At 39.7% G+C, this 24,907-nt stretch overlaps 1 protein-coding gene across 2 annotated transcripts in view; it reads right to left on the bottom strand.

Moving 5' to 3' along the window:
• The window catches only part of DUSP16 (dual specificity phosphatase 16), a 92,193-nt gene that overhangs the window by 43,129 nt on the left and 24,157 nt on the right, over positions 1 to 24,907 (bottom strand). For both annotated transcript variants that reach the window (XM_007967699.3, XM_073020495.1), the window contains exons 2-3: positions 5,558 to 6,150; positions 4,550 to 4,688 (exon numbers count right to left, since the gene is read on the bottom strand). In XM_007967699.3, the coding sequence (XP_007965890.3) occupies positions 4,550 to 4,688; positions 5,558 to 5,785 (367 nt within the window). In that variant the 5' untranslated portion in view covers positions 5,786 to 6,150. The remainder of the gene's footprint in view (positions 1 to 4,549; positions 4,689 to 5,557; positions 6,151 to 24,907) is intronic.

Raw genomic sequence — 24,907 nt, forward strand, 5'->3', positions numbered from 1 at the left:
TTGTTACTCTATTAATATGCTTTTTTTTTTTTTTTTTTGAGATGGAGTTTCACTCTTGTTGCCCAGGCTGAAATGCAATGGTGCGATCTCGGCTCACTGCAACCTCCACCTCCCAGGTTCAAGCAATTCTCCCACCTCAGCCTCCTGAGTAGCTGGGATTACAGGCATGCGCCACTACGCCTGGCTAATTTTGTATCTTTAGTAGAGACGGGGTTTCTCCATATTGGTCAGGCTGGTTACGAACTCCCGACCTCAGGTGATCTGCCCACCTTGGGCAGATCCCGAAGTGCTGGGATTACAGGTGTGTGCCACCACGCCCGGCCAATATGAATTCTTAAGTCTTAATTTCAAAGAGGGTTGTGAGGAATATATGCAGGTCTTTAAATTGTATTTATTCAATAACTGACTTCAAAATTGAAAAAAAAGGGAAACAATAGTTTGCCATTACCTACCCATTAATGGTAATAGAGAGTTGTTTTTTTTTTTTTTTTTTTTTTTGGAGACAGAGTCTCACTCTCTCGCCTATGCTAGGGTGCAGTGGTATGATCTTGGCTAACCGCAACCTCTGCCTCCCAGGTTCAAGCAAGTCTCCTGCCTCAGCCTCCCGAGTAGCTAAGACTACAGATGATGCCACCACGCCTGGTTAATTTTTATATTTTTAGTAGAGATGGGGTTTTGCCATGTTGGCGAGGCTGGTCTTGAACTCCTGACCTCAGGTGATCCACCCACCTCGGCCTCCCAAAGTACTGGGATTACAGGCGTGAGTCACCATGCCTGGGCAGTGATGGAGAACTTTCTAACGCATCCAAATTTGTTCTTTTTTTTAAGATGAGATTGCTACTGATAATTTTCTTTCTTTCTTTTTTTGTTGTTGTTGTTTTTAGAGACAGGCTCTCTGTCACCCAGGCTGTAATGCAGTGTTGCAATCACAGCTCACTGTAACCTCAAACTCCTGCTCTCAAGCAATCCTCCCACCTCAGCTTCCCCATTAGCTGGAAATACAGGGGTGCACCACAACACCCAGCTGCTATTGATATTAAACCCTTTAATCCACTGGGAGTGAAACAATGCTATGGTTTGGTTTGACTTGGTTAGGTTATTTACTAATGACTAAATCGAGCAATCAATTTACATTTACATTTTAAAAAGTACAATAATTATTCTGACTGTTCTCAATTAACATGAATTCAAGGACTTGTATCTTCCTATGAGTGGAGCTAGATTTCTAGGGTTGTTAGCTCTTTATCAAACACCAGTATTTAAGGACCACACAAAATTAGCATTGCTTACAGCAGCATTTTCATCAGATTTTAATACCATCTTCACATCTACTTACATAGATGAAGAAAGTTTCATATTAGATATTTTCCCATCGCAGCTATAGATTTGCTTTATCAGAATAAATACACCTTCCAAATCATTTATTTCAAAACAATCCGAAGTTTTCTCTACTTTCAGGCTTCATCACTGCTTAATATGCTTATATTCTAAACTAATAAATCATAGGAAATATACACAGTATAAAATCTTCAGGTAAGCTAATATCAAAATATTTACTGAAAACTTAAGAAGGGCTAGGTCTTGCGGGAACACAAAGATACACAAGACCTGGTCCATGTTAAGGAACTAAGCCCACCGCATTCCTGTAGAGGTTCCCCAAATCCCACTTCCTCCTCCTTCAGTAATCCTTCATTTTTTATGACCATGTAAGCAGGTCCTCCAGGTAAGTGTCAGTCTCCTCTTGTTTGAAGGAAAGAGCTTATCAATTTCTTGGGAGTCCTCTTGTTCCCTTGTTACCCAGTCATTCTTCTGTGGGTAAGCTAGCCCTGAGAGTGTGAATAGATGTGGGGCCACAATTCCTCACTGCCACAGCTAATGACCATAAAAATCATCTCACATATCTGATGCTTTCTTTTCTCAAGGTGGCTGAAAGTTCTAAACTGATAGAAAAATTATTCCAAGAAACTACTCTGTCTTTCTATGACCATGTCCAAACGAGACTGACAAAAATCTCCAACTGCTGAAAGTCACAGGGGCAGTCTGCAGTGAAAATCGTCTCCAGTGACCTCGTAACTTACGGTAGCCCCTGTGGGAAACTAGTGCGCTTTTCAGTTATTTCTCCCCAACCAAAACATTTAAGAAACTTTTGTCAATGTGTCCGTCTGTCCCACATCCCTGGCTTGTCCTCTGAGCAGCTGGACCTTGGCAATAAAACAGTTTCCCAAGAACTGATGGCCAAACTTTCTCCAATACTGTTACCCACTTACCCCAATGATCTACCTAACCTGAGGAACAAATTCACTAACCAAAAGAATCCCCAATTGCTTTTGGATGACTGGGAAGGCTTCTAATCATCTAGAATCCCCTCTGAGGTGTCACAAGAAATCCAGCTGCTCAGAAACTCCCCAACAAGCAATTCAGACCCTGAAGTCACCTCCTAAGCTAATAGAAACACCGGATTCTGGAGGTGTGGATGAAGGTCTCGTGCTACTAATACAGTTAAAGTGGCTCCTGGCGCGGCCTCCACAGACTTTCCTTCAGGCCTAAGAAACACTTCCTGTATGAAACGGGGATGTCAGGGTGTTCTGACTCAGTGTGTCATACCACATGTCCCTAGAGTTGACATAGCTAATCAGGCAGTCCTGTTTCTTCCTTATTGCCCAGTCAGTGCCCCTCCCAAGGCTACACAGGATCGATAAGAACCTTCCCAGGTAACACAGGAAAGCTCTTTGGTAAGGGAGTAATGACAAGAAGCTAAAGCACCTGTGCTAGAAACTGCATGTGAGCTCACTCCTCTGGGGGGCGTCTACTTGACCGAGATGTTCAGTAAGGGCTCCCCGTGGGGTAAAAGTGTCTCAAACAAGAGCAGGGTAGGATAACCACTCTTGTCACGAAGGACATCTTGGTGTATTGCTTCTTTAAGAAAAACTCTGGCTGGGCGTGGTGGCTCATGCCTGTAATCCCAGCACTTCGAGAGGCTGAGGCAGACAGATCACCTGAGGTCAGAATTCGAAACCAGACTGGCCAACATGGTGAAACCTGGTCTCTACTTAAATACAAAAATTAGCCAGGCGTGGTGGCAGGTGCTCGGAATTCCAGCTACTCGGGAGGCTGAGGCAGGAGAATCGCTTGACCTGGGAAGCAGAGGTTGCAGCAAGCCAAAGTCACGCCACTGCACTCCAGCCTGGGCGACAGAGCAAAACTCCATCTCAAAAAAAAAAAAGAAGAAGAAGAAGAAAAACCCTGATACCCTGATCCCATTAACAGGATTCCAAGGTAAAGTCCCTCATGCAGTGGCCATGTGAAACATGAAATGAGTTCCTAAACTCACCACATTCGTTTAGTGAAATGCTAATAATAGTTGTTATATTTAACACACTCATACCCCCAGTAAAAGAATGTGTCTGTCAACAGAGACAGAATCTAATATTACAATTCTCAGTTACAGACTTCTGAAAACTACATTCTAAGACAAGCTGGCTTCACTTAAGCACACTAATTGAAAGACCAGACGGAATCACAGCATAAATGAAAGGTGTACAGATAGACAATGAAAAAGGTGGAACTATCCTGGTTCTTAGAGAACTGAGGAAAAGCTTGTGAGAGAGAACGGGAGACATGGAAATCTTATCTAAACCTGCACAGAGTTTAAAATTATTAACACACCAACAACTAATTAATCTTAATATTTTGTTTTTCTTAGATCAAATGTTTAAGAGCACTCTTGTCTATCATTGAAGCTGAATCTGCCTAACACAGCAGCTTTATGTTAAGGTTATTGTGTGCTGTCAAACTATATTCCCAGGGAAAGGATTTTCATTTGCAAAATGAGAAGCAAAGGATGAACAGCCTTCTTTGGAATTTGATGGGATTAACTCCTACAATGCCGTCCTTCAGGACAGATATAGAATATTTGGTCCTTCCCACACGTTTTATAAAATCATTTGGTTGCTTAGCATTTCTAAGTTGAGACTTTTTTAAAATTATAAAACAAATAAAAATACACAAGTAACTTTTAAAACAGTTCCCCTAATTACCAGAAGAAACATTCTCCACACATTCTCCCCCTAGTTCATTGTTCATAATGCCCAGAAAGGTGACCTTATCTCTGGAGTCTGCTCCAACTATAAATGTTAAGTAAGAGTCTGATACTGTAATATTGGTCTGGTTCTTGCCACAGGGATGGGAACTAACAGCGGGAGCTGAGATGTTCATCATTTGATGTTCTTTTATCACAGGTGAATGGAAAAAAGCAGACAGAAGCAGCTGGCTTTAAGCTATCCATATGGGTGTGCAAATCTGTGTGGCACTACCAGTTAATACCAAGTGAAGAGGCACTTGAGCTAAGTCAAAAATACACTGACCCATGTGGAAGAATGATATAGTATTCAAGTTAAATAGGACAGTGACATCAATCAAAAGCTATAAATAAATCATTTTACACAGCAAAGTTGGGATGATCTATTGTAATGTGAGCTCACTGTAAAACATGCTTACTCACACAGCTCAACAAGATTCTGAGTCCTTTTAATTCCATCACGAGCCTTACCTGCAAGCAGGTGAACAGAGTTGAAGCTCTTCTCCAGTTTACCCAGAAGTACAGTGAGAAAACAGTCTGAAGAGAGAGAAGCAACATCTTGGGAGCTTTGATCGTAAACTACAACCTTCTGACTGCAATCAATGTCAACCTGAAATGCAATCATGAGGCTTGTTAGGAAGAAGGTGAGAAAAGTAATCTCAAACTACTGCTTAAGATCTCACGTTTACCAGTGCTGAGGCAAATAATTGCTTCCTGTTTTCAATTAATAATTTGAATAAAAATGAGATGTAGTCAATTTACGGATAGACAGCATACAAAACTCTTAAAAACCAAAACCAATGCTATTTCTGTGTAGGTGGTCTCACAATTCCCTGGTTTTAAATCCTTTACGCTATAAAATGGTAAAGTCCAAAATAAACCAAACAATACGCAAATAAACATAACCCTGGACCTAAACAAACTTTTTAAAAAATGACTTTTACAGCTTAACAAAGAAATCAGTTATTTAAATTAAAACATGATCTCATATTTATTAGTGAAGAAAAAAACAGCCTTCCTCACTACACAGACATTTTAGTATCCCAGGAATAACTTTCCTTGAAGATAATATCATTAAGTCTTGACCAGTGTTACCACATGTGTTATGACATATAAAAAGCACCCCTAATAATTAGTTCCTACTTTCTTTCCAAAGAACTTGAAAAGAATGACTTTCCTTTCAGTAAATTAGCAGATAATATAAAATAGTGTTTAATAAAATAATTTTAGCAAGCCACAAGAAAATACAGCACTTGTCCAAACTAAAGCAAGTTAATCCTTCTGCATAGTTTAGAAATATTCTTAAATGTGACAATATGGACAGTAAATTATTTTGAGATACCACAAGGCACCAAAATTTAAAAAGCAACCAAAACTTCCTCAAATTACTTTCTCTACTTAAAGAGGAGGCTTCAATTAAAATTATTCCCTATTCAGTGTGTCCATTTATTTTAAAAAGGCAAAAAGGAAAGCATTTACCTTATGTTTCGCTGAATGCTGAATGAGCTCTGTAATTAACACTTTGTCCTGTTGCAACCTTCGCTTCATAAGCTTGGAGCAGTTGATATTAATGGCTTCCAAAATGTGGGATGTATTGTATTCCACAAATGGCCGGCTATCAATTAGCAGCACTTTTTCCGTTCCACTTTCCAGCAGAGCCACCAACCTCTCAGTAACAATTTGAGTTCCAATCATCTCATGGGCCATGACAACAATAAGTCCTCTTTTCCCACCTCCTTCTTTAATTTGCCACGATGATGTAATGGTGGTGCGCTCAAAGGCTCAGCCACTCCATTGTACTAAAAGTGTATGAGGTCAGGCTGGTGGTGACTGGCAAAAGGAGAGTTAAACCCATTTTCAGCAAGAGCCCTCCAAGTGAATGTCTCTTTCTCTTTCCCGTTGATGTGCTCTTGCAAAGGACTCCGTCCACAAAGCAGCCCCTCACATTTGATTCATAAAGAGATGACTGGAATAACCATTCCACAACAAAAGATGCTTTGGGGCAGCCAGCGCATTACATCATTCTTTACCTTTGCTCCCGCGCTCCAACAGCTTTACACTGGACTGAAAGCCTACGCGGAGAGGGAAAGACAGAAAACAAAAACGTGAGGTCAAAAGAAGAAGAAAGAGTGTCAGATTAGAGAGAGTGTATGATTCATAATATTTACTCCATTAATCTAATTCCACACTTGATGCACTGCTTCATTTGAACAAACAAATAAAAAGGACAAATTGGTATGGCTTCAGAAAAATGTACTAGTGATAATTCCATTTCACCTCAAAATGTAAAAACTCAAAGAAAACAAAACAAGACATATCATGAATTATAATCACCCAGGGCTCTGAACTAAATGACCTGTAGTATGGAATTAAAAGGGCTATCAAAAGCTGCTTGAAGTATTATTATTCCAAATAGTTTTCCTATATTTTATTTGCTTATTTATTGAAACCCCACAAAGAATAGCAGCTGAGGACCAAGTTAGCAATCCCATCTTATCAGGATCAAAAAAAAAAAAAAAAAATCTCTTCTGAAATGGCTTGAGAGTTCCTGCCATGAGTGGGTAGGCGTACACATGTGCACATGTGAGCTCACGCAAGTACCAGGGCGCAAATAGCAGCCTTTTAAAATTGCCCTCATGGAGGAGAGAAGATGCAGGAAAACCGGAAGTTCTATAAATTTCAGCTATCTTTTAAGGAAGAGGAAGGACAAAAACAACTGATATGTTTGTCACAGCAGCTGCTGAGCTAGGACTGTGAAGTGCCGAAGCTCACAACCATGACCCTGGCATGTCTCCTTCTGGAGGCCGCCTCCCTACCACCAAGTTGCTTAAGGCCCTGTAAGCTTATCCTTCACTTTTTCCTGCTTCATTCTTCAGAGAATCACTAACTCCTAGTCTTAAAAAAATCTCACCCCTTAACCTGGAACTTTAAGTTAGCAACCCAGACATACAGAGCCCTTAACGTTGGACTCAGTGCTTTCCCTTCTTGCCAAACTCCTTTAATCAATCACTTTCTAATTAACACTAGTTGAAGTTTTGTGCTTATTGCTTGGACTTCACCTTGACCTTCAATACTCTCAGATTCCTATCTCCCCTGGTCCATCTCTGCTTATACGAAATCCTCTACTACAGAAAACTACATGTCTACTTCTGGCATTGAACTTCTAGAGGGTAAATTTTTGTTTTTTTTTTTTGAGACAGGGTCTTGCTCTGTCACCCAGGCTGGAGTGCAGTGGCACAATCTCAGCTCACTGCAACCTCCACCTCCTGGGCTCAAGTGATTCTCCTGCCTCAGGCTCCCAAGTTGCTGGGACTACAGGCACACGCCATCACGCCCGGCTAATTTTTGTACTTTTTGTAGAGACGGGTTTCGCCATGTTACTCAGGCTGGTCTTGAACTCCTGGGCTCAGGCAATCCACCCATCTCAGCCTCCCAAAGTGCTGGGACTATCGGTATGAGCCACTGCACCTAGCCTAGAGGGTAACTATTTGATAGCAAAAGTTTATTATATTTCTTACTTCTACAGTACTTTGGACATAATATACTCAATTTATTATTATAGTAGGTAAATTCTTCCTTGTTCCAAAAACAATTTAAGACTCTAAATAATTATTTGATTAGCTGATTTCAGATCAGGATGTCAGAGCCTTTAAAAACCTTTAGGTCATGTTTCCTAATTCTGTGCTTACAAATTAGAAGCTAAAGCACGGACACAGAAGGGGGAGCATGATATAAAGAGATGCAGCTTTGCCATTTACTTATGTAACCTTGGACAAATCACATAACCTCTCTAAACCACAGTTTCTTCCCCTACAAAATGTAGACATTATTGTTTTCAAATTTTGGTCTGAGGACAAAATTATCTAATTTATTGAACGCTGGTAAGTAAAAAAGCAACCATGCATCACAGAGAGACAGGAGGAAAAATATCCTATAGATGCCAATGGCAAACAAAGCTGGCTTGCATCTGGCATCTAAAAGACATCACTCACAGATAAAAACAGATGTAATTCCATCCTCCTGTAGTACAGCTGCAACCAAACTGTGCCCTTTCTCACAGAGGCTGACACACAGGGAGTTAGAAGGCACCTAAGATACTGTCTCAACCACACCACATTTTACAAACCAGCTCCATTTAATACATTATATGTCCATTTCTTATTTTCCAAGAAACACCTTTCATTAATGTATTATTTTCAGTATAGCTTTATGGCAATGAAATACAAAAGTCATCTCTATTTTCAACTGAAAGAACTGTAAGAGAGAATTTGTCCTAGTCAATCCACTAATAAACTTCTGCAAAGCACCTACCAAGGCCATACCACTGAAACAGGTTCTGCCTGCTCAGTGACAGAATTCATGGCAATGTAAGGTCCTGTACTCAGATTGTCTGATTCCCAAACCAGGTCTTCTACTACTAGGTTACCCTGTTTTCCCTAAGTACTTGTTCCCATAATGGAACTGGGCTGGGAAAGAATGATGCCAGTTGTCCATGAGGGTACCCAGGTGGCACAGAAAGTGGAAATTCGAGAACAAGAGCAAGTTGATTCCAACAATGGCACTGGGTCTCTGAGTCTGATTGACTCCTCTGAAAGAGATAAAATCCGGATGGGACAAAGCAGTTATCTGGGTTAGCAGATCAAGGGACAAAAGGAGGGAGAAGTCAGCAAACATGCAAAAGTTGAATTAGAAAGTTCTCATCTTTGCTTGCCCTCAGCCAATTCTCATAAACCCAAAGACAGGTTACAACAAACAGTTCTACAGAGCAGAAAATGTCATTCTTGCCCAGAGAACCAGAGTGTAGTTACAGATACAAAAAGACCCTTTCCCTGACCAAGAAAGGGCCTGGTCAAAATGACTCTAACCTGAGAAGGTAAGTGAAGCACAGGGGTGAAAGTGAAGTGAGGGTGAAGTTACATTCTTTCAGTGCTGTACTGAGGCCAGCCGGAGTCCTCCTGGTAGGACTTCATGCCCAACGTTTAATTTTCTGTAATCCTAAATGGGTGAGGTGAGAGGCAGAGCCCTGCCAAGGGATCATGGAGGGTAAAGTAACAATGGCCTTAATCTCTTTTATTTACACAGTTAGAGAATTTTGGTTAAATCCCCATCACTGGCTACAACTCTAATTTTAAAAATTTCTCTGTATTTACTGTTGTGTTTTCAAAATCCTTTGCATTAGGTAACATTTGAAAGATGACAAGAGAATATTTTGCTTGCAACATCACCAAGCTAACCTTACCCAGAATTTCTATAAGTCAAGGGGAATAAAAATTCTTACAATGAACCACAAAGGCCCAAGTCCATAGAACAAAACCCACAGTAGACCAGCTTTGCTATTTATCTATTTATTTAGCCAACTATTAAAGTTTTAAATACTTTCTTTAGATTTTTAAATAGGTAATATATTCATATGGTTCAAAAAACAGTCTAAAAATGTATACATAGTATGAATATGTACAGTTTATTGTGTCACTTATACTTCAATAAAGGTGTTTAAAATTGCCATGACATTGAAAATGTAGCAAATACATTTAAATGAAAAAAAACCTAAATATATTCAAAAATCCTTCTTCTACTATTATCCTCCACCTGTCTGGGTCCCAACCCTGCCCTCTAACTGGCAACAACTTTTAGCAGTCTCATCTAATTTATTCCAAAGATTTTTTTAAATTAATACAGAATAAAACACAAACATTATACACTTTTCCTTCTCTTTGTTCAAACGGTTACACAGTCTAGCCACTGTCTGGCATCTCGCTTTTTCTTTCACTTACAGCACTTGAATCTGATTTTTTTCAACATTTAATTAGAAAATGAATCACTCTGTATTTCTATGGGCCTTGCATATATGCATGTCTGGAAATCTAAATAAAACATGTTGAGGCCGGGCGCGGTGGCTCAAGCCTGTAATCCCAGCACTTTGGGAGGCCGAGACGGGCAGATCACGAGGTCAGGAGATCGAGACCATCCTGGCTAACACGGTGAAACCCCGTCTCTACTAAAAAAATACAAAAAACTAGCCGGGCGAGGTGACGGGCGCCTGTAGTCCCAGCTACTCGGGAGGCTGAGGCAGAAGAATGGCATGAACCCGGGAGGCGGAGCTTGCAGTGAGCTGAGATCCGGCCACTGCGCTCCAGCCTGGGCCACAGAGGGAGACTCCGTCTCAAAAAAAAAAAAACAACAACACACACACACACACACAAAAAAAACATGTTGAAATTCTTTTTTTTTTTTTTTTGAGATGGAGTTTCACTCTTACTGTTCAGGCTGGAATGCAATAGCACAATCTCGGCTCACCGCAACCTCCGCCTCCCCGATTCAAGCAATTCTCCTGCCTCAGCCTCTCCAGTAGCTGGGATTACAGGCACGCGCCACCACACCCAGCTAATTTTGTATTTTTAGTAGAGACGGGGTTTCTCCATGTTGGTTAGGCTGGTCTCGAACTCCAGACCTCAGGTGATCCACCGGCCTTGGCCTCCCAAAATGCTGGGATTACAGCTGTAAGCCACCATGTCCGGCGAAATTCTTAAATTTAAAAGATAACTCCAGCTGGGCATGGTGGCTCACGACTGTAATCCAAGCACTTTGGAAGGCCGAGGCAGGAGGATTGCTTGAGTCCAAGAGTTCAAGACCAGCCTGGGCAACACAGCGAGACCCTATCTCTACAAAAATTAAAAAATATATGTATACACACATATGTAACATTTCCCCCCTAAAATTACATACCAGAGTACCTAGAAGCTGACAAGTAATTCATAATAGTGTGCTCAAAAGGTTAGCAGATTAAATGCTAGGAGTCGCCACAACTGGTCTGTTTTATGACATCTTATTTAGAGACCCTCTATACCCACTCTGGCTTAAAAGAAAATTAAAATGTGATGGTGAACATTCATGAAGTTATGGAAATTATCTTTTAAAGGATACCCGAAAGTCAGCAAGGCAGTATTTATCATACTGAAGACTAGTAACCTTAATCAGGGCTACTACACAAAAAAACTACAAAGTATCCCAAGTTCAAAATAAAGGTTTTAAAAGACTTTATCTAGGAATAAAGATAAACGGAGTCCACATCTTAGTATAACAAAATGACTATCCAGATCATGGAATAAAATCAGCAAATCTCCTAAAGAAATACCATTTCTGGTATATTTTACCTTTCAGCAAATGATTTATGTTTTATATTTTATAACATTTAATGTTAACACAAGTTGTATAACAACTTCCCCCTTTAATATACAATTTTTTCTGTGTTTTCATATGTAATTTATTTTTATTTAGATTCCATTTGGTTACCTATGGAAATGTATCTACGACTATAACAGAAATCACTGAAGTTTTATTTCTTGAAATTCACTCTATATCCAACTCTGCACAAATACGGTATATCAATGAGGTATGCTACTGAATAAATTATGTTTAAGAACTGTAAGTCTAAGACTGTTTTTATGTTCAAGTGAACAGCGGGGGCTTGTTTCAACTAAAAGAACAACATAAAGTCTGAATGTATAAAACCAATATTTGCCATTAATTACTTAAAAGGAAAATGTTTTGATTTTTATTACTTGTAGCCTTCAAAATTTGTGCCCAGCCAGAGAATCCTTTTTTTTAAGATTCAGATTATTTTTAAGTGATTATATTAAGGATCTTCTTCTGCTTCCCAGATGAGTTTTCTCTTCAACTTCCCAAGCATGATCCTGGGTTCTAGGTCAGTCATACTGACACTGACTATATCCTACTCAGAAAAAAAGTGATCATCTCTCACGCACACAATTTCTTTCCTTCTACCCATGGGTTATTTTCTGCTAGCAGCAATAGTTTCATCTGCTACTGCCACTGCTGCCCTAAAACACCCACTCCCAAGGCCTGCATCAAGGCCCACAGCAGGGGATGGGGCTCCAGGAGGAAGCGGGGGGTCCCACTCAGAGAGGCACAACTCCATTTTAAATATTTTCTTTTACAAAGAGAAATTATCAGGGGGAAGAAAAAGGATCCCATGGCTATGGGGTGCTTAATAGGTCTGTCGAGTGAGGAGAGGGATTTAGCTTTATTCGGTTGGGCTAGAGCTCTAGTTCAAATTCTCAGTTTATAGAAAGGATGTAATCAGGTGAGAAGTTTACTTTTATTAAACTACAAGCCTGACTTAAATTTTTTCCCTCCAATAAAACTGAAGAAACAGGCAACAAGATACACTGAAATGTATTTCAATAGAGCCCTAAACACAGGCTTTCGATAACAGGAAAAACTTAACCAATCAAAAGGGAAAAAAGGAGACTATCATATCTGCAAACAAGAACTCCTTAGACTTTGCCTCAATTCTACGCAGATTAAAGCAACTTTATCTCACAAGCTGTGGGTTAAGAGAAACTTGATAGAAATTCTGAGGTCTGGTATTTGGCAAATATATTCAATAAAAAAATAAAAACAAACACAAAAAATCACCCTCACCAAAATCAAGGAAGCTACGAACTGGTGCAGCAAACCACCATGGCACGTGTATACCTATGTAACAAACCTGCACGTTATAAAATAAAGCTATGAACTTAATGTGCTTTTTAGCTGCCTATTAATGTCTGATCATATTTCCTTACCCAGAAACTGAGGACACATATTCTGACAAGTGATGGAAATAATGAATTAGACTGCTTGAAGCAAAACGATTCAGATGATACTAGACCTGGAAACAGAAGTTATTCGCACCGTAGAACCCAGTTGCCTCACACTGACATACCGCACTGTTCAAAGCCACCACTCCAATCAGAGGTGCAGGTTGTTTACATACATCTCAAGGACCCACAGATAAAGGCTGGAATAGCAGTCAGCCTTCAAAAAGACCACCTATAATGCCTGTGCTTTCAGGCACAGGCCAGCCCAGGCAGAAGCCAAATCTGTGAGAAGCCTTCACCAAAGTTTCTGCTCAGGGCAAGCAGCACTCCCCTCTTGGTATTGGCTCAATTAGAGCTCTTGTCTTTTTCTTAGTACTGCTTCCTGTTTATGATCGCCTGTTTCACCAGCTTCCCCTTCCCTGACACACCTGAGCTCTCCTCCTGCTTCCCCCTCCCAACTTTCCTCTTTCCCTCTGCCACCCATGTATATATCCAACACACACTCCTCCTGGCCCACAGGCTCCCTCACCTACCTCTCTACACTTAATGCTTCCTCCAGACACCCTGCCTGAAAATGCAGGACCCTACCTACTGGGAGAGGGGCTGGTGTATGGAGGTGGTCTTGGAAGGGTAGAAGTGGAGGATCCCTGGATGGAGTTACTAGGCAAGAGGAAATATAGCCAGGGATTGGCTTAATCTGAGAATTGAGGAGAAAATGTTTCAGAAGGGTATTTTCAGTAAAGGTAGGCTGGAGGCAGGAGAAGGAAGATTTAGAACAAGACAAACAGAGGTCAGATGGGGATTAATTTGTGCATCCTGGTTTTCTTGAACATCTGCCAGAATCACTATAATTCATCAGGCCTACTGTAACTAATTCAGTCAGCTAACAAGTACTTATTTGGCACCTCATATGTGCCAGGCACTGCTGTGAAAATGTAGTAATAAATGAAAAAAGTATTCATTATAAGTTATTAATGTACTGCCGGGTTATAAATTAACAAGGCAAAAATTACTGCCCTTATGGAGCTTCTAATTTAGTGATGGGGGATACAATCAACAAAAAAAACAAAACATTTCCTATGACAGACGCTGATAAGAACTAGGGAGAAAAAATAGTGCAGGGAACAGCAAAGGGTGTGCGGGGGCGGCTGTTAAAATTGTAAGCAGAGTAGTCAGAGAAGGCCTTACCTTGAGAACATGAGAGAGGAGAGAAGTAAGAGACTGAGCTATGTGGATACCTGGAAGATAGTAGCTCTCTGGGGCCAGTGAATATACTAGTCAAGATAATGCTGAATTGGGCAAATGCCAATAAAAGAAGTGGCAGGTGTTCATGCTTTGTTCAGAACTATGGTTGTATCTATTGGAAATGATGCATTTCCAGGAAACTGAACTTTTGTTTTTGTTTTTTGAGACAGGGTCTTGCTCTGTCACCCAAGGCTGGAATGCAGTGCTGTGATCTCAGTTTACTGCAACCTTCACCTCCTGGGCTCAAGTGGATCCTCCCACTTCAGTCTCCCAAGTAACTGGCACCACAGGCATGTGCCACCACACCTGGCTAATTTTTATTTTTTGTAGAGATGGGGTCTCACTGCGTTGCTGACTCTAGTCTCAAACTCCTGGGCTCAAACAATTCCCAGACATTGGCCTCCGAAAGTGCTGGGATTACAGGTGTGAGCCACTGTGCCTGGTCAAACTTTTTAAATTAACAGATAAGACTGTATGTATTTATCATGCACAACATGATACACTGTGGAATGGTTAATTCTACTAACAAGTGCATTACCACACATAGCCATCATTGTTGTGATAAGAACACTTAACATCCACTCCTTGAATTTTTCAGGAATACTATGTATCTTCATTAACTGTGATCACCATGCTGTACAATAGATCCTTGAACATATTTTCTCCTAAGTAATTGTTTACTTTCACCAATATCTCCCCAGGCTTCCCCTCCCCACTGACCATTCCAGCCTCTGGTAACCATTCTACTCTCTACTTCCATGAGATCAACTTTTCAGCTCCCATGTATGAGTGAGATTACACAGTATTTGTCTTCCTGTACCTTGTTTATTTCACTTAACATAATGTCCTCCAGGTTCATCCATGTTGTAGAAAATGACAGGATTTCCTTATTTTTTAAGGCTGAATAGAATTCCATTGTGTACATATATACCACGTTTTCTCTATTCATTCATATTTTGATAGACACTTAGGTTTATTCCATATCTTGGCTATTGCAAATAGCACTGCAATAAACACGGGTATGCAAACATCTCATTTTCTTTACTCAGTAGTAGGATTGCTGGATCATATGGTGGTTCTAGTTTTAATTTTTTTGAGGAACCTCCATAGTGTTTTCCATAATGGCTGTAAATAGTTCACATTTCCACTAACAGTGTATAAGGGTTTTCCTTTCTCCACATCCTTACCAACACTGATCTTCTGTCTTTGGACAACAGCCATACTACCAGGAGTGGAATACTATCTTACTGTGGTTTTAATTTGCATTTCTCTGATGATGAGTGATGCTGAGTATTTTTTCCATAGACCTGTCGGCCATTTGTATGTCTTCTTTGAAAAATGTCCATTCAGGTCTTTCGCCCATATTTCAACCAAGCTATTTGCTTTCTTGCCATTGAGTTGTTGGAGTTCCTGATGTTTTTGAGGTATTAACTGTTTATCAGATATATAGTTTACAAATATCTTCTCCCATTCTGTAGGTTGTCTCTTCATTCTGTTGACTATTTCCTTTGCAGTGCAGAAGCTTTATAGTTTGGCATAATCCCATTTGCCCATTTTTGCTTTTGTTGTCCATGCTTTTGAGGCAGGCAATTGAACTTTTAGCTTCAGTGTGAATGTATATATGTAAGAAAATTTAGTACAATTTCTTCCTTAAAACTATGGAGAAACTGTGGTTCCTATACAGTGCATTTCTTGGCAAAGAAATGAAAAGAAATACTGTAACAAGATTACTATTAATGTTAATATTATACAATTTTTTCAACCCCACAAGTGTGTTGTATCTACTAAGAGAATCTTAGTTTTACAACATGGAATGTAGTAAAATATCAAAGACATGTTAAGCGAGATATATGTGTGAAAAAAGTCTATACAACAAGGAGGTAGTTTAAAGGATCTTTACATTAAAATTTTTTAAAATGCTTTCAGGGTTCTCTCCTTGTCAGAAGGGTCAAACACTTAACATAAGGACTTTACAAGTTAGATTAATGTATTGAAGGGGTTGATAACACTAATATGTTTATAATCTTTATCTATTAATATATGCACCCCCTCTTTAGTCCACACCAACCCCAAAACAACAAAATTCCACTACATGAAAGATACAGTATACTTTGTTGACAAAGAACTAATTGACTAAAGGTATTAAGACCAGAGTAAACATCTGAACAATTTGGAACACAGTCTAATGGGAGAGGGGTTATAATTTAATTTTTTCAAAGAGGACTGGAAGGCTCTAGGAGCAACGGAATGGAATGTAACACCAACACCAAACCTCTCACCCACCTGCACTCAAGCTTAAGCTCACAATAGTAATATTCCAGAATTTAACCTGTTTTAAATCTCTTAGCACTAAAATAAATAAAATCAAAATGCTGAACTACATTCTCCTGAAGATAATTTCAACAAGGCTCACAAGAATAAATTCAAAGTGGTAGTTCATGCCTGTAATCCCAGCACTTTTTCCCAGAATTTTTCCAATGCCACAAGTGTGTTGTATCTACTAAGAGAATCTTAGTTTTACAATATGGAATGTAGTAAAATATCAAAGACATATCACGTAAGATATATGCATGAAAAATGTCTATACAACAAGGAGGTAGTTTCAAGAATCTCCTTTAAACTACTTTTGGGAGGCCAAGGCAGGTGGATCACTTGAGGTCAGGAGTTCAAGACCAGCCTGGCCAACAGGGCGAAATCTTGTCTCTACTGAAAATACAAAAATTCACAAGATGTGGTGGCACACGCCTGTAATCCCAGCTACTCGGGAGGCTGAGGCAGGACAATCGCTTGAACCTGGGAGGTGGACACTGCAGTGAGCTGAGATTACACCACTACACTCCAACCCGGATGACAGAGTGAGACTCCATCTTAAAACAAAAAAAACAAAACAAAACAAAATGACTTACAAGAAAATACTTTATCTTTCAGTTAAAATACACATGAAAAATACTGGAAAAGACCTAGATGTATAAGAAAGGGACGGAATGGCTTAAGTAACTTATAAATTATGATAAATCCTGCAACATCGTATGCAACATTTAAAAATGATGGTGTAAAAATATACTTCGACAGCCAAAAATGGTCATGATATATTGAGAATAAAGTCAAGTCTTAGAACAGTTAGGTAAAATAGAACCTCAAACACCCACAGGCATACAAACACACACAGGATGTATATGTATAAAACATAGTAATAGTTTTACTTAGGTAATTAAAGGTAATTATCATATTCTTTTCCATAACCTTCGAAATTATGAAAAATATTAATAAAGGTCATGACATACATTCAGACCCAGGAACTAGTACCAGGTCCTGCTGTACTCCTTCTTCTCAGGACCATTATAAATTATAAATTCAACATTATAAATGTTAACAACATTTAACATTATAAATCTTAAATGTATCATGTTATAAATTTAACATTATAAATATTTTGGTGTGCAAAGGTTAAGCTTAAGGTTAAGAAGATGAGGACCAGGCACAGTGGCTCATGCCTGTAATCCCAGCACTTTGGGAGGCCGAGGCGGGCGGATCACCTGAGGTCAAGAACTCGAGAACTACCTGGCCAACATGGTGAAACCCCATACAAAAATTAGCTGGGCGTGGTGGTGCATGCCTGTAATCCCAGCTACTCGGGAGGCTGAGGCAGCAGAATCACTTGAACCCGGGAGGCAGAGGTTGCAGTGAGCCAAGATCACGCTATTGCACTCCAGCCTGGGCGACAAGAGCGAAACTCAAAAAAAAAAAAAAACAAAAAAAAAAAAACAAAAAGAAAAAGAAAAAAAAAAAAGATGAACAAATGTAAAGTATGGAAATTGATGTTTACCCTCAAGGTAAAAGCTGAAATGCTGCTTCACAAAAGGACTTATAAATAATTCTTTATTTTAAACAGCAATAATGTTTGAGGGGGTGGGGGAAGAAAAATTAAATTTTAAGTCACATGTTTATGACTATGAAGCTGGAATTCAAAAGTAGGTCAGTTAGGGTATGACTCTTATAATACAAAAGTTTATTTGGCATACAAAGGATTTATAGCTAATATATTTTTTAATTATATTCACTAACACTTGCAAAATATCATTCAATTTATAAAGTTTCCGAAATAAACCTGTTTAAAGTGTCACAAATGCAACACAGGATGACTTTCATTCCTCTCACTTGGAAAAGTGCAAATTCCTCTAACAAAGTATATGCAATGGCCTCGTCACTATTCTCAGCTCCTAAGCAGACATTCACAACAAGGTTTGAACACATTCCAGGCGTGGCCTTCAAGCCCGGACCACACCTGCTTCCAAGGCCCTGCGGCTAAAAATAACTCTGGGGCCTCAGAAATGGGACATCAGCCAGGCCCAGGGGTAGCTGCAGGCCCCTTGCTCAGCTCCAACAGCAAAAGCAGGAGCTACAAAAACTCTAAAATCACAAAACACTCCACCACAGGCTTCCTTCTCTCAGTCTCTTTGTGCCAGTCACCTACAACCTAGGCCTGCTCAGTTTCTTTGCTCCATGAGGCCAAAACTAACCCTAGGAATTTAGAGACAAGTGAGGTTATTGTTTTTAAAAAACACTGTAGACTAGGACTCAGGAGACCTTGTTCCTAATTTCAACTCATCTACTAAAATCCTAAAATGGCATATACAGTGTCATTTGACATTCCCCAAGTCTGTGTTTTTCCTACTTGTATGATGAGGAATTCGGTGATCACTAGTATCTAAAGATTATTTCACTTAGAATAAAAAGATACCGCTGTAAGTGTGCCTCAGTTCTTAGTAAAGTCTCCTAACAGGGACAGGGCTGATTTATCATTAAGCAGTCATATTATGGTGTGAGAGTTTATACCCTACTACACACAAACTAAAACAAGTAACTCTGGGGTAACTGTTCCAGATAATTCCTTTTGTGACAGGGGATTTTCAAGGCTTGCTCTGAGCAACTATTTCCACTTCTCTTCCAATCCCACAGTATGCAGGAGACCCCTTTAGGGCTTGTTACTCCACCAGGTAAGGGAAAAAGAAAGGGCGGCCAGGTAGCAGAGGAAGATGCAGCAAGAGCATCCCTGTTCATTCACTGCAGGGTCCTAGGCTGTGCTAATTTAAGTCACTGCATCTGTCCGCACACTTCCCCCTGCTGGGTCCCTAAGAGTTAATGATACCAGGAAGCTGTATCAGGGACAAAGTGACAGGCCAAGACCTAGGCTGAAGAATCACAGCACCACAGGAGAGCAAGGACACTAAAGGCTAGCAGAGTAGCCCCAGACGGGAGCCGGAACATTCTCTGTCCTCATCTGTTGGTTACTTTTTCCACTTTGTCCTTTTCACTGTTCATCTTTTTCTATAATTTGGCTCCGTCACATCACCTAACTGTAGTTTCTGTACCCTTCTTTTATCCTTAGAGGCTTTGCTGTTTCTTCATCCTCATATTCATCTTCATTTCTCTCTTCATGATTATAACCAAGCCTCTTCCTGTCTGATGTTAAGCTCTTATCATTAATTCATTTTCCATTTTTTGAGGGGGAACTGCCAAGGCCCTTGATGTACTGCTATTGTAACAAGTAATATTTTCCAGACTGGTTTAAGACAGTCACTCATGAATTCAGGTGTTTTATCATCCATCAGCCTTTAAAATCTTTGATTTGTTACTCTAAAAAAAAGTTTTATTTTGGAGGAGAGAGGTAAACTTTTTCCAGTTTGGTGTTTCATACATGGTTGGTTATACTAAGTAAAGATTATCAATTCAATATTTCACATTTATATTAGCCCTTAAATACCTGACGTTCCAGATACTAAGCCAGACTTTCACCTAAGCCTCACAGGAAAACACAAATTCTCAGGACTTTCACACTAGATTATTTAGAAAACAAACAAGATCTGAATTATTTTATAATCTAGTGCTCAGATTCTAAAAGCAGAAAGTAACCTCTGCACATGAGGAAAAAGCTGGCTTCATCAAGAGTCTGCCTGGCACATTAGGACGGACACCTGTGCCAGTGCTCAGCTGCCCAGCCTTGCCCGTCCTCCTCCACCAGCCTCCGGTGAGCCGTTAGTTCTCCTTACCTTAGCTCCCAGTAACACTATTGTCTAATTCTTTAGAAGGGTTTCCCAAACAATCTTAATAGCAAAACAAATAGTAATGGGTTATATCCCATAGAAGAGGAGAAATATCAATGAGTCTAAGGGGAAAAAAACTTTTTTTTTTATAAAACATCTGCTTCTACAAATCAGAGTTTGAGAGAATGGTGTTTCTATTTGCTATTCTTTTTGATTTTATTTTTTCTTTTTTAAGAGGTTATTCTGTCATCTTTACATAGTACTATACTTGGCCCTCCATACATTCTGGGTGTGACATCAGTTGGGTTCAGGCACACTACCTGCAGCAGCAGCAAACACCTTCCCATCAAAATTCTCAGTTTCCCACTCTAAAATACCAATATGTCAGTGTTGAAGTTCAATCAGGTTTCTAACCCAATGCAGGGAAAAACAGAATAGGTGGCAAGTCCTTAATATTAGTTGAGTAAATGTTGAAAATGACATTTTGAACCAATATAAAAAGATAACATGCCGGTGGGATGTCCAGCAAGTCAAAGAGAAAGGCTTCCCGAAAAATGTAAATTTCAAAGAGAGTTTTGAAAGAAAACAGGGACATGAACTGTCAGAGAGAAGAGAGGAAGATGATTCCAGATGCAGAAAACGCATGAGCAAAGGCAGAGGGATAACAAACTGCATGCAGGTTTTCCTGGCTACAGATTATATCAGCAAGTAACAAAATAAGTTGGTGGAGTAAAAGGGGCTAGATGGTAAAGTATCCTGGAAGTCTAAAGCCATCTAAGCCACTGTAAGCTTTATGAAAATAACATAAGAATATTACTAAGAGAATTTCACTCTGCTAAGTCTACTCAGAATGGACTGAGGTGAGGAGAGAATAGATGTAAGGAGACTAACTGACTAGTCTCCTTACAGTACCATACAGTTTTAGTTGCCTATGGATGCACTCAGCCTAGAATGGTAACTATAAAACCTGAGACCCAAGAGATTGTTAATAGTCTAAATCCAAGGCAGTGTACTTGGCACAAAATATACCCTTATTATATGTCATGGGCACTGAAAGTACCCATGAAAATGGCTATCTAGACTACACTATTGAATTATTCCACCATAATAATATCTGAAAATATCTCAGTATCTTATTCTGTCCTGGCTTCAGATAAGCTAATGTAAAGAAAAATGAGCACTATGTACAGGCTCAAGTTTTACTAATTAGGTCACTGTTTATAAACCAGAATAATCAGGCATAATAAAAGGCTGAAATAAGCCAGGCAAAGTGGCTCACGCCTGTAATCCCAGCACTTTGGGAGGCTGAGGCTGATGGATCACCTGAAGTTAGGAGTTCAAGACCAGCCTGGCCAACATGGTGAAACCCTGTCTCTACTAAAAATACAAAAATTAGCTGGACGTGGTGGCACATGCCTGTAATCTCAGCTACTTAGGATGCTGAGGCAGGAGAATTACTTGAAACCAGGAGGCAGAGGTTGCAGTAAGGCAAGATCGCTGCCATTGCACTCCAGTTTGCGCAACAAGGGCGAAACTCTGTCTCAAAAAAAAAAAAAAAAGCCGGATGTGGTGGCTCACACCTGTAATCCCAACACTTTGGGAGGCTGAGGTGGGCGGATCACCGGAGGTCGGGAATTTGAGACCAGCCTGACAAACATGGAGAAACTCCGTCTCTACTAAAAACACAAAAATTACCCAGGCATGGTGGTGCATGCCTGTAATGCCAGCTATTTGGGAGGCTCAGGCAGGAGAATTGCTTGAACCCAGGAGGCAGAGATTGAGGTGTGCCAAGATCACGCCACTGCTCTCGATGTAGCCTAGGCAACAAGAGCGAAACTCTGTCTCCAAAAAAAAAAAAAAAAAAATAGGTAGACTCCGAAGGTTGACATTTCTTCAAGGATGACTTTCTTCAATATATTTTTCTGTAATTTCTAAGTTTCCTATTTTATAGATAACTTTCATAACAGAAAACTATATATATTTTTAATCAGACATAACTTATGTCACGTCATGAAAAAAGATGTGGAAGTCAAAGTGAAACCTAAATGAGTTTTAATACACTATCATGACATTCATCCAACAGTGACTGTAGTGTGAGCAAATTTTTTAAAAGTTTTTAAATGTAATTACACAGCCCTATGACAGCCAAGCTACAAGGTACGAGACATTCATATGTATTCTACACGAAGCAACATAACTATATATGATTCAGTACTGGTCAATGTTCCTTTGCCAAACGTAACCTTCAATATCAAAGAACACATATTCAAAATTAAAATTATAAGCAAAATCATTACAAATACAGTAAGCTTGCTATTCGTGAAACTTAGTATAAAGCAGACCACAGAACTGTCTATTAAGAAACTCAATGCCTAAATGCCAAAATATCTAATTTCACCATCTCATCTTTTTAAAACATAGTCCACAGCACAGACCCTGAGAATATGCTCACAAAGCTCCACAGTCTAATTATCTACTGGACAGATTACGAAATACATTCAAAATAAACCTATCACCATTTGCTATCAACATATTTAAGCGTCATGTAAGCATCACTAAGTATCAGAGACTGAAAGCCCCTCTAAGTACAACACGATAATAAATGTTCAGTTTTTTCTCTTGCAAATAGTGTTTGTTCTATTAATTCTGGGGTGTGGATCTTAGCTAATCTGTAAAACTCCAGGAAAAAAATTAAATGAGTTAATGGAATACATATAATATGTTCATTTATCGAGCACCAACTAGATTCAATTTCCTATAGCACACTTTCCCACTTTCGTCTGATCACAACCACCACTTAGAAACTTGATAAAAATGCCCAACCAGGCCCACCTCTGGAGATTGATTCGTGGGTCTAGAGTGGAACCTGTGAATTTGCATATTTAACAAATGCCCCCAGGAGGTTCGGAGAATCAGGCAAGTTTGAAAACTTGCACCACCGTGCACCACCATGCCTGGCTAAAGACATCTGTCCTAAAGACATCTTTGGTCTTTCTCTCAATGTTCACATTTAATCAGTTGTCAAGACCTACTGATTTTCAGTCTCTCTTACCTGGAGGACATAGAGGCACAAAAGCTGGATTTGAGTTGAAAATAATGGTAAGAGGAGAAATGGGAAGTCAGTCACGTCATGTCATTCAAGAAGGTCAAAGACTACTGAAATTTCATAGCCGAAGATGGACTTCCATTTAGTCTAGTGCATGTCTTCTGATAGGTTAATAATGTCCCTTTTACAAAATTTACATATGTATTCAAAGTCACACAATTCATCAGTGGTGGAAGAGAGAAATTCGCTTCTAGGAGTGTGCTTTCCCCAACCCTAGAGAGCTTACCAAACATTCTGAAAATGTTAATAGGCTCCTGAAAAACACAGAACGCAATAGATTTCAAAAGATGAGAAATAATGTACCCTTTTAAACACCTGATGTGTGTGGCTGTGGAGAGTTGGCCTCACCAAAATGCCAGCCTGCCATAAAGTTACAGATGAAATGCCAGGCATGAAATAGAGAACCAAATGGTGATGCAACAGCCCCTGCAGGACTCGAGTGAAGCAGGGGAGGAACCCTGGAAGCAAATGCTTGTCAACTTCACTGGGTCACCATGAAAATACAGTAAGATAAAGTATGTAATAAAATATGTAATCAAGTATGTAATAAATGCTCAGGTAATCCTCCCACCTATTGGAAATTCCAACATTTGCTAAAAAGGGAACAACTCAGTACATGATTAAATGAAGGAGCATTTTGACTAACAGAGTAGCTCTGAACCTTGGTTACACATTAAAATCACCTGGGAGCTGTTAAATATCCATATGTACCTCAGAATGATAAATCAGAATCTCTGAGGAATGGGCCCAGGCATCAGTATCTTTCACACAAACAAGCAGAGGTGGATCCTTTACCCTCTCCTAAAGAACTGTCACAAAGGACAGGCCACCTGGAAGGCAGTTTAAGAGCAGAGGAGAAATCTGGTGGCACATGTAACACTGTGATTAATCTATTACTTGAGATGCTTTCTATGTTTAAAGTCTGGAATTCTGAACATTTTATTAGGTAAGAGATCCAGTTCTCCAATGTCACAGCCTCTATAATTTGAATAATAATAATAAAGGAACACAACAATTCACTTATGATACCCAACAAAAGACTGCAAGGGTATGCTGCACACAGAACCCAATTGGGGTTTAATAAGACGGGGTTTATGGGTGAAGCAATCTAGTTTCCAATCTTTCTTCTTAAAAATCTACAAATTTTTAGATGTAGATGTGTCAAGGGAAGACTGTTAAAGCTTGGGAGGAGATAGAGCTCAGTGTTCACCGGCTTCTGAATGCAAGTTAAACAAATATCTCCACCCAGGAATTTCCCATTACTAAGGGCTAATCACCATTACAAGGGCATACGGTCCTTTAGAATTCCTCTCTAATCCAATCCTGTAAAACTTCACTTAAGATGATGATGGAAACCAAGATTTGGGCCTCCAGCCAAACAATCTATATTACATTAAATAAAAGACGTCACCACCCTTCTCAAGGTTGGGCCAGCAGTTATTTAAAAAAAAAAAAAAAAAGGGGGGCACAGTAGCTCACGCCTGTAATCCCAGCACTTTGGGAGGCCGAGGCAGGTGGATCATTTGAGGTCAGGAGTTCAAGACCAGCCTGACCAACTTGGTGAAACCCCCGTCTCTACTAAAAAACACACAAAAAATTAGCCGGGCATGGTAGCATAGTCCCAGCTACTTAGGAGGCTGAGGCAGGAGAATCGCTTGAACTCGGGAGGCGGAGGTTGCAATGAGCCAAGACTGCACCACTGCACTCCAGCCTGGGTGACAGACTGAGACTCTATATCAAAAAAAAAAAAAAAAGAAAAAAGAAAGACAGAAAATGAAGCCAGGAGTTTAAGACTAGCCTAGGCAACATACTGAGACCCAACTCTACTTTA

Source organism: Chlorocebus sabaeus, chromosome 11 (genome assembly GCF_047675955.1).
Source record: "Chlorocebus sabaeus isolate Y175 chromosome 11, mChlSab1.0.hap1, whole genome shotgun sequence".
Taxonomy (NCBI): Eukaryota; Metazoa; Chordata; class Mammalia; order Primates; family Cercopithecidae; genus Chlorocebus; species Chlorocebus sabaeus.